The 11,229-nt window shown below is 42.0% G+C and overlaps 2 protein-coding genes across 2 annotated transcripts; one reads left to right on the top strand and one right to left on the bottom strand.

Moving 5' to 3' along the window:
- Positions 1-692: 692 nt before the first annotated feature.
- LOC109164781 (uncharacterized mitochondrial protein AtMg00810-like) lies at positions 693-2,648 on the top strand. Its single transcript, XM_019313330.1, has 2 exons — positions 693-1,873; positions 2,570-2,648. The coding sequence occupies exons 1-2, from the start codon at positions 693-695 to the stop codon at positions 2,646-2,648; spliced, it is 1,260 nt and encodes a 419-aa protein (XP_019168875.1).
- LOC109164682 (pentatricopeptide repeat-containing protein At5g66520-like) lies at positions 2,342-4,091 on the bottom strand. Its single transcript, XM_019313212.1, has one exon. It carries the CDS (start codon positions 3,968-3,970, stop codon positions 2,711-2,713), a length of 1,260 nt encoding a protein of 419 aa, XP_019168757.1. The 5' UTR covers positions 3,971-4,091; the 3' UTR covers positions 2,342-2,710.
- Positions 4,092-11,229: the final 7,138 nt, after the last annotated feature.

The raw sequence follows: 11,229 nt of genomic DNA, 5'->3' as shown, positions 1-11,229 counted from the left end.
CGAGTTCTAGACAATGTCAGTCCTCATTATCGTTTGCATCATTCTAATCCTTCTTATTCCTTCTTACGTGTGTTTGGCTGTCTCTGTTATCCTCTGTTGCGCCCGTACAATCGTAACAAGTTACAGTATCGGTCATCCCCGTGTGTGTTTCTTGGTTATCCGTCTTCGTTTCGTGGCTATCGTTGTTTAGATCCTGCTACTAACAAGGTATTCATTTGTCGTCATGTACGATTTGATGAGACCGTATATCCGTTTGCTTCTTCTATGCCTTCTCAGGTCTCTAGCTCTCGCCCGGTTGAGCCGTGGGGTGTTGGTGCCGTTCGGGTTGGTGTTGGCTTCGATGTTTGTCCCACTGGACCTGATCCTCATCCAGAGTTGGACGCTGATTCCAGGGCTGCCGCAGCTGGTTCAGATTCTCGCACCGTGACTGCTACGGCTCCGAAGGGGCGCTCTCGGGTGTTCCTACTGCGCCCAAGCGAGGCCGCCGTACGGCGAAGCCTGTTCAGCCTCGGTCTCATGTCATGGCAACCCGTTCTCAAGGACCGACGCAGCATGTGGCTCTTATGACTGTTCCTGAACCGACTTGTTATTCTCAGGCAGTTCGGTATCCGGAGTGGCGTGAGGCCATGGATCTTGAGTTTAATGCCTTGCTCCAGAATCACACTTGGCGTCTGGTTAGTCGTACACCTGGCATGAACGTTGTGGGGTGCAAATGGGTGTTCAGAACGAAGCGCAAGGCCGATGGCACGATTGAGCGGCACAAGGCTCGATTGGTCGCAAAGGGTTTTAATCAAGTCGCTGGGCAAGACTTTTTTGAGACTTTCAGTCCTGTTGTCAAACCCACCACCGTGCGGCTTCTTCTCTCTTTAGCCGTTTCTCGCGGTTGGGTCATTCGGCAGTTGGATGTTCACAACGCCTTCCTCAATGGTAATCTTGCAGAGACAGTTTACATGAGACAGCCGCCCGGTTATGAAGACCAGTCACGGCCGGATGATGTGTGTTTGTTACAGAGGTCACTCTATGGTCTTAAGCAGGCTCCTCGAGCGTGGTTCAATAGGTTGCATGCTTTCTTGGTGTCGGTTGGTTTTTCACCCTCCAAGACTGATGTTTCTTTATTCATCTATACTCGTGCCTCTATTTGTTTATATTTGCTTGTCTATGTTGATGATATCCTTGTTATGGGGTCTGATGCTTCGTGTGTTACTCGGCTTCTTACTGACTTAGCCTCGGAGTTTAAGATTCGTGACATGGGTGCTCCGTCTTTTTTTCTTGGTATTGAGACGGTCTCCAAGGATGGTGGTTTGTTTCTTTCTCAGCAGCGATACATGCGAGATATTTTGAGCCGTGCAGGTATGGTGGACTGTAAACCGTTGGCTACTCCGGTTCCTGTGTCCCGACCTTCTTCTGATTCTGTGGTTCCCTATGCGGATCCCACGCAGTATCGCAGTCTTGCTGGGGCTCTACAGTATCTTACTGTTACTCGTCCGGATCTCTCTTTTGCCGTGAATCGGGTCTGTCAGCATATGCACTCTCCAACCACTGAGCATTGGGCTATGCTCAAGCGTGTTCTGCGGTATGTAAAAGGAACTCTGCACTTTGGTCTTTTTATTCGTCCTTCCTCCTCTGTTGCGGTTCATGCCTTTTCGGATTCGGACTGGGCTGGTGATCCAGCTGACAGGAAGTCTACTAGTGGTTTTGCGGTTTTTCTTGGTGGCAATCTGATTTCCTGGTCTTGTCGGAAGCAACGCACGGTTGCTCGTTCGTCTACAGAGGCTGAATACAAGGCTCTGGCTGATGTGTCTGCGGAGGTCACCTGGTTGGTTTCTCTGTTGCACGAGCTTGGAGTGTCATTGGCTGCTCCTCCCAATCTCTGGTGTGATAATTTGGGTGCGACTTATCTCTGTTCCAACCCGGTGTTCCATGCTCGTACGAAGCATGTGGAAATTGATTACCACTTTGTTCGTGACAAAGTGGCGAAGAAGGAGTTGCAGGTTAGCTTCATTTCCACAAAGGATCAGCTCGCTGATGTGTTCACTAAAGCTCTCCCTGGTCCGCGTTTCTCTATTCTATGTGGCAAGCTCAATGTTGTTGCTAGTCCACCTTGTGCTTGAGGGGAAGTATTAGGACTCTATCATCATTAGTGTTCGTTACCTATTATTATTAGTAATTAGTGTTCGTTACCTATTATTATTAGTATTCGTCTTGTAATAGGTTTACTATTCACTACTATATATACTCCTGTACAGACTCATTATTATTCATTCAGATATATCGTATCCTCATCATCATCACAATGTCGATTCTCTTACAATTTCTTGAATCAAGTTATAAGAACAATTCGTTAATCTATGGTGAAAGAAATATGTATTAAAAATATTCATACAAAAACTTGTTTATGAAGACCTTAGAAACAGCATATTTTTGCAGGAAAATTCCATAACATATTTATGATCCCACAAAAAATGTCACAAAGTTGAAGACACCTATTGTATTGGATCCAAGGTTACCCAGAAAAACAGGTGAAAAAACTGTTATCACATACCACTTTGGTCACTTGCCACTTCATCAGCATCATCAAGATTTCTGGTTCTGGAAGTGACAAACAGACTATACTACATTCACCATTGAAGTCCATTGGCACCACTTAGATTTCTTCATGTCTTCACTGCACTGAACACGGTGAAGGGCGATGGCCTCGTGTCGTTCCACTTTAGATGAAACTAGATCCTCTCGTTTTTCTCACATTGTGGTTGAGCATCAACTCCCTCACTCGTTCCGACTCTCCCCATTTGTCGCTCAAAACGTATAAATCAGCAATAAGAGAGTACACCCCTCCGTCGTTCTCTGGCCTCACCATCTTCATAACCCTGTCAATCACTCTCTCTGCCATCTGGAACTGTTTGTGCAACTTACAGGACGACAGGAATGAACCCCAGATTACCACATTAGGTTCGAACGCCATTGAGTTAATCACCTCGTAAGCTTCCCCTAACAGCCCTGCCTTACCAAACAAATCGACCATACATCCATAGTGTTGGATTCTAGGCCTCAAACCGTACTCTTCAATCATTCTAAAATATCCACGGCCCTGCTCCACTAGACCTGATTGAGCACAAGCGCCAAGAACACCTGTGAATGTTAATTCATTAGGCCTCACGCCTGCTTCTTTCATCTTCTCAAATATCGCCAATGCTTCGTTCCCATAACCATGTTGCACAGCGCCACATATTAAAGCAGTCCAAGCCACCACATTTCGATCTCTCATCATATCGAAAACCACACAAGCATTCTTTAAGAACCCACATTTCAAATACATGTCAACCAAACATGTTCCGAGCTTGGCATTCAATTCCCACTCATTTTTTATAGCAAACCCATGCACCGATTTCCCCAAAAGCAGCCCTATTGAACCCATATGAGAACAGCCTGTAAGAACCAAACCCAACATGACTTCATCAGGCTTTAACTCTTCAACAGAGATCACCATCTCCCGGAAGAAGGTTACACCCTCCTTCCACAGCCCATTGTTCATATACCCTGCCATTATTGCCGACCATGAGGCAAGGTCTCTTACTGGCATTTCATTAAACACTTCATGCGCCTTCTCGACATGCCCACGCCGAGAATAGGCTGTGATCATAGTGTTCCACGTGACAGCATTCTTCACAGGAATTTCATCAAACAGGTTATATGCATCACGGAAGCAAGGCACAACATAGGCATTCAACAATGCTGTGGCGACGTAAACATGGGGGGAAAATCCCTCCTTGACGATATGGGCATGGAGGTGGCGTATAATGGGCAAGTTCTGAAGCGGCGTACAAGATTTCAGAGTGAAAAGAATGGCGAAGCTGTCAAACGCAACGCCCATGCGTTGCATCTGTGTGTACAGCCTCAAGGCTCTCTGGGGCGTCTTGGAACTCTTTATGGCCAGAGACCATGTGCTGAAGGCTCTAAAACCCATTTGCATAGCCGCCGAGTTGAGGTTTGCTTTAGCATAGCTCTGGTTTTTCTTCCATGGTTGAATCTTTGAAGCAGTTTGTTTCAGTACACTTTGCCGCCTTCAGATAATATATTTTTTAAAATCTATTATGGCCCCAAACTTTTGCTTTAAATGTTGAAGAGTGAAGGCATCTATAATTTCCTGAAGAATTAAGTTTAAAAAAATCAAATAATACAACCCCAAACTTTATATTATAAGTCAATTATACTCTCAAACTTTTAAAAATTACAATTAAGTAAATTAATATATCATTTTAGTGAATCGAAATTTAAAAATTGTTTAGTGACCGGTGATAGTAGGTCGTTACGATTCTGGTGATTCTCCAACTACTTGTGTTTGAAGAAAGCGACCAAATGATGCTATATGTGGGCAAAGACTTTTGCTTGGCTAAGTAATCTAAAATAATTAATAAATATACCCCCAAAAAAATTATTTGCTTTCACCATTACTTATTGAATATAAATATATAGAAAAAAAATAGAATAAGGTTCAAATTGACCATTGAACGTAACCTGAAAATATAATTAGGCAACTGAACCGAAAAAATTGCAATTAGGCCACTGAATACTCCAACAATGTGCAATTAGGCCACTGAACACTCCAAATGTATGCAATTTCACCGGATAAAAGGTTACCATCAATTTTAGCAGGTTACCTGCTTACGTGGTAGCTGAGTTGACATTTTTAATAATTATTAATAAATTTCAATAATAAATTTTAAAAAATTGAAAAAAAAAAATTAAAAAATTAATAAAACGATGGGCCCCTCCCTGGGGGTGGGGGAAGGAGGTGATCGGTGGCCACCCCGTCATTTTTTTTTTAAAACAAATTATTATTATTAGAATTTATTAAAATTATTTAAAAATTATTAAAAATGTCCACTCAGCTGCCACGTAAGCAGGTAACCTGCTAAAATTGATGGTAACCTGCTATCAGGTGAAATTGCATACATTTGAAGTGTTCAATGACCTAATTGCACTTTTTTTTTATTTTCATTCAGTAGTCTATTTGCATTTTCAGATTACGTTGACCAATTTGATCCTTATTCCAAAAAAAATTATTCTAAAACAAAAGAGGCACCTGACTAAGCAATTACATTGTTATATATATATATATATATATATATATATATATATATATATATATATATATATATATATATATATATATATATATTGCTCTTGCCATTATTACTTAATATGCATAATTTGATTTAATACACGTTGTAAGTTAGCAAAAATAATTTCTATATAAATACCTATAAACATTTAGTATAATTTAAATGAAAATAAACAACTAAATTATAAATGAATATCATACTTAAAATTATTTATAACCAACACCCCCAAAATAATAATAACTCTTGAAGCCAAACCATTATTCAGAACAGTCAAAGAAAGAAAATATTCAAAAAGAGCAAAGGGTATAGAAGAACTCTGAAGCACAAACCAAAAGAAGAAGCACTAATATAGGACACTTCAAAGTCATAGAACACAAATGAACCTTCTGCATGAAATAACAAAAAACACCAAAAGATCAGTTATTTTTATATTTGATTGATAAGTTTTTTTTTTTTTTTTTTTTTTTTTTTTTTTTTTTTTTTTAACGTTAGCCCGTTAGGTGAAGTTGGTCAATTCATAATTAATGAATAAAGAGAATTGTATTACTACTCTAGAGATAATTAAAACTAGGAAAATAGCATTATTATTCTAACATACATTTATTACAAATTAAACTTTTCTTAATTCAATAAGGCAACCATTATCTACGTGTGACCAAGTCTTATTTTTATATTTATGTTTAAATTTGTTCACATTAAATCAAGTAATTGTTACTGCAGATTTTTAATATATATGGATAATGATTTTTTTTTATTATAAATATTTTTTTCAATAAAAATAATAATAAGTATAGTGTAGCACACACTAGCTTGAGTTTAATCAGTCGTTCAAGAAACAAAGACAAGGTGTATGGAATTCAGAAATGGACTGTTTACACTGTTTTCTTCGTAACTTAAATCATTATTCTCACAAGACACGATTTGGAAATTCTGAAGTTACACGCTGCTATAGGGCTACATATATTTATTATATTATCTTTTATATATTTCTAAACATCCTTACATCCCATTGGATGCAGAGGATTATTTATCCTCAGAAACAAAATTAATATCTTATCATGAATCTAAAAACGATATCTTTTTGGTTGAATCATAAAAGAAAAAACAAATTCTTGATATTACATACTAAAGAAAAAAAAAATCAAAAGGGTTAAATGATCTCATAATCATTATCCCATAGATCATGATTTATTCTTTAAGATGGATCACTAATATAAGATATATTTTTAATATATACTGAATGTGTATTATTTTTGTACTTCATTATTTGAAGATACACTATTTGATCGAATTGATATACTATTAGATAATATATCTCAATATATTAAAAATGTATATTATGTAAATCGTTTACCTTACCATGTGAACCATGGTTCATAGTATAATTTGTCATGATCTCATGGTTCCACACCAAAATAGTATATTGTCATAAATTCACAATTTGATATTTCTATTTTTATTAATATAGTTCTTTTTTGTATTTTTGTTACATACTCCCTCCCTGTGTGTACCACCTTCCCCATGAATCAATGAGAACAAATCTGGTGCATTAAAATACAAATTTATGGATGAGATCAATTAATTGAGGAATTAAAAATGTGTGTATGCATATTGAGCATTTTGTTGTGTGTATTTTAAGCATGAGTGCATATTAAGCATGTGTTTTGTGTAACATAGGGACATGCTTAATATGCACACAACATACTGTTCCATATGCACACGTGCATTTTTAATTCTCCAAATTAATCTTATCCATAATTTTTTTTTTTTTTAAGTGCACCGTACTAGATTATTAGTTCTCATGGACTTATGGGGAGGGTAGTTCTCATATATAATCACTAACATACATATACATATACATATACATATACATATATATATATATATATATATATATGTGTGTGTGTGTGTGTGTGTGTGTTAAATATCAACCAACCAACAAAATATCAAGAAGGAAGGTATAGTTGCAATGATACATAATTTGATTCTTAAATAATAACCGAATTGGTCTAGCTACTATATATCACTATATATTATTGTTGATGTGACAACAAATAACTAAATAATTTCTCTTTAAAAAAAAAAAAAAGAAGGGAATGAAAACATTTATACAAACAAAATTAGTTACTCTGCAAGCACACCCTTCTTGACCCGCTGACCTATATAGTCATCAGGGAAAAAACTTCAAATCCCACTAAAGTATGATAAAACAGCTGCAATAATTCACGATCCTATCAACAACTAACTAGTATTTCTTGCAAGATAGTATGCCGCTAAAAATTATCACCTTCTCTTTTCCGGGGCGATCAAGAAGTAAATTTCTCAAACTTTTAGGTTTAATTCCGTTTACTAATTAGAAAATTTCGCCATTTTTTCATTGTATAATAGAAAACAGAATACATATTTATTAATACAGCTTTTTATTTTGATCTAAAAACAGAAAATATTTTTAAAAAATTGTAAAAATTATTTTCTAAATGGAAAACAGAATCATCTATCATCTATTTAGTTATATATCATTATAGTCACATTCTCACTATTATCTGCGTACATATTTATTCATTACTATTATTACATTCATTATCATATTCTTTTACTTATCATCATCTTTTTTCTTTTCTACTTGCATTTAGTTATATAAACATAAATTATTTACTTACATTTAAATTTAGAAATCATTCACATTATCAAAATTAAAACTTGATGAACTCTACATCAAGTTTTAGTTTTTGATTGAACTCAGTAGATTATTGGTTCAAATATTTTTAGTTATGTTATATATCGTAATATAAGTTTGGTCCGGATATTAGATATTGAAATTTTACATATATTAGACTTCAAAGTAAAAATTATATATATATATATATATATATATATATATATATATATATATATATATATATATATATATATATATATATATATATATAATTCAAATGAATATTGGTAGGGAATATCCCGACCGACATAGCTTCACCACGACCGAGAAGCCTTTGTCTTTTTCTCTTTGTCTTTGCAGGTAACAGGTCGGGCTCCTTGAGAAGAACCCGGTCGGGGGCCGACCGGGAGTTGCCCGAGCGACGGTGTCGACCGCCGAGCGGTAGCCCTTTGGCGAGAGAGCTGACGAAAGACACGTGGCGATTCTCTACGACGACAGACAGGGCACCTGGGAGGACGACACGTGGTGGCTACGTGGAGGACATGCCGAACGGCTGGAATCCTGTCCCCGGCATAGCGGCTATAAATACCCACAGTAGCTACAGTGTAGGGGACTTTTGGACGATCGATAGGTTGTTGTTAGAGAATCCCGACCGCAGTCAGTCGGTACTCAGAGCAACCAAGTAGATTGTACTTAGGGCCTTTACCGTGATCAATAAAGACATTTACTTGCTTTAATTGGTCTCGAGTTACTTCATATTGCTTACGTATAATTAGCAGTATCATTTTGGCGCCGTCTATGGGGACCCGTGCAAGAAACCAACGTCTTGACGAGCACCCGGTCTCTATATCGACATGTATCCGTGGGCACACAACAACTTTGCCGACGACCAGGCGGATGCGGCGAGCTCCTCTGACCACTATGCTACCCAACAGCAAGGTCAGACGATGGACCTCAACCTCAACCTCTCACCACCGCATCCATCGAATGCATACCCGGCCGCCCAGCAGCCGGTGAATTACATACAACCGGGGTACCCAACACCCGGTCTGCCATACCAGCAGCAGCCGATGATGTATCCCGCCCAGTATCCATACCCGGTCCCACCTCCACCGTATGGGTATTGGCCAGGCCAACCGATGTGCTACACTCCCCCGGTTGGTTATCCACCATATACGCCAGCTTATACAGCTCCAGCCGCCGCCCCTCCAGTACAACCGACCGCACAGGTAGAGCCGCAGCGTCAGTCCGCATCCCGGGCTCGACGCTCGGCTCATTCGCGGTTGGGGTCGGGGGGTGCTGATGCGATGGAGGCACCAGCTCAGGCCGTCCAAGCGGAGGACCCTGAAGAAGTTGCCCGAGCGGTAGCTTTTAATCGTCTTCGACCGGAGATGCGCCAGCGTTTGGGACCCCAAGACCCGAACCGCGGGCAGGAAGACGTACAGATGCAGGAGGCTAGTCAGGAGGCTTCATCTGGGTATAGCGGGTCGAGATCTCACCGACGGCGACGTGCTCGGGATACAGCCCAAGCCGCTCAAGCCGCCGAGCTCAACGAAACCCGAGGATTGCTCTATAACCTCCAGGCGGAAGTTGCGCAGCTCAGGAATGCGTACCCTGCAACACCCCCGGTCAACCAATCGACCTTGCACCAGACGCCTTTCACAGCAGCGGTAATGGCCCAGCCTTACCCACTTGACTTAAAGGTCTCTGGAGAGAAGAGTTATGACGGACGGGCGGATCCTGAGGCCCACGTGAATGATTTTTTCAGCAACATGATGCTGAAGGGCGTTTCGGACGCCGTGATGTGCAGGGCCTTCTACTCAACCCTCACCGGTCGGGCGGCAGAGTGGTTCCGTACCCTGCAACCGGGGTCGATCGATAAATTTGAGACCCTGGCGATCAAATTTGTGAGGAAGTTCATTACTTCCAAAGTGGTGAGGAAGTCCTACATGTATCTCGAGAAGGCCAAGCAGCTAGAAGGGGAAAGCTTGACCGATTTCCTCATCAAATGGAAAGCAGCGGTCGGGGAGGTCGAGCCTATGGACGATGCGACCGCCACCCACATGCTTCACATATCTCTCCGGGCGGGGCATTTGTATCAGGACTTCATCCTACACCCCCCGACCAGTTACGAGGAGGCCCTTCGGAGGGTCACAGATTACGCCAACGCCGGTGAGGCGAACGCCGTAAAGCGCTTGCAGGAGGTCGGCTCTTCGTCCCGTAAACCGGCCGGCCGGGCGGAGCATCGGTCGGGAGATGACAATCCCCGATCCCGCACCAGGCCTGGCGAGTTTACGGCCTTGAACCAATCCGCAGCGGAGGCCATGCAATACGCCCAGTCCTGCAATCTCATCAAACTCCCCCATCCCGATCGAGACGGCCCTGACAAGAGTAAGCACTGTGCTTACCATCGATGCGCCGGGCATGATACCGAGGAGTGTACCCACTTGCGCCAATTGTTGGAAGATCTGCTCAACCTGGGAAAATTGGACAAGTGTGTGGGGAAGAGAGAGGACAACAAGAAGAATACCGATCGGAGAGATCATAGGCGTTCTCATCACCGCTCCGATCGGTCAGGTCAGGACCGAAGAGACGATCGAAGGGACGATCGTCATGATGACCGACGGGACCCTGACCCTCCGTCCGGTAGCCGCCCGTCTGGAAAGCCTACCATCCACGTCATTTTTGGTGGGCTGGAAGATGCTTCCCGACCGCGGACTAATTGCCCGGTCGCAATAGTGGATTCCCGGGAGACCGGGAAGAGGCAGAAGATGGAGCCCATAACCTTCACCCTCGAGGACCAACCTACCAGCAGCGACCACGGCATAGAGGCGCTCGTGGTCACGATTGACGTTAAGGGGACGGACGTCCAAAGGGTTATGGTGGATACGGGCAGCAGCGTGAACGTCCTTTACTTGGACGTCTTCGAGAAGCTTGGCCTCGACAGGAAGGAGCTGACTCCGGTCGGTGTACCACTATCAGGATTCACCGGGGCTCTTATTTACCCCGAGGGGAAGATAACGCTCCCGGTCGAGATCGGCGCGCCTCCAAAGTCGATCAAGACGGAGCTGGAATTTGTTGTGGTCAACCTCCATTGCGTCCACAACATTATCTTGGGCCGACCCGCCATTATGAAGATCGGTGGGATAATTTCTATGCCCCACCTGTGTATGAAATTCCCCACCCCTAACGGGGTCGGCGTGGTCCGTGGCGATGTCCAATCCGCCCGGAAGTGTTACAGCCGAGCGGTCAATAGACGTGACTCCAGTCCATCTTCCCGGGTGAACACCATAGCCAAAGAGGAGGCTAAGGAACGGAAGGAGCAGCCTGAGCCTTCCGAGGAAATAGAAGAAGTTCCCCTATCTGAGGATCGCCCGGATAGGAGGATCAAGATTGGCCGAGCCCTCACCCCCGAGCTTCGAGCGGAAGTTTTGGCCATACTCCGGG

This window comes from Ipomoea nil, unplaced genomic scaffold, assembly GCF_001879475.1.
Source record: "Ipomoea nil cultivar Tokyo-kokei standard unplaced genomic scaffold, Asagao_1.1 scaffold3069, whole genome shotgun sequence".
NCBI lineage: Eukaryota > Viridiplantae > Streptophyta > Magnoliopsida > Solanales > Convolvulaceae > Ipomoea > Ipomoea nil.
The sequence above is the reverse complement of the archived record's forward strand: the minus strand, read 5'-3'. Positions and strand labels throughout refer to the sequence as shown.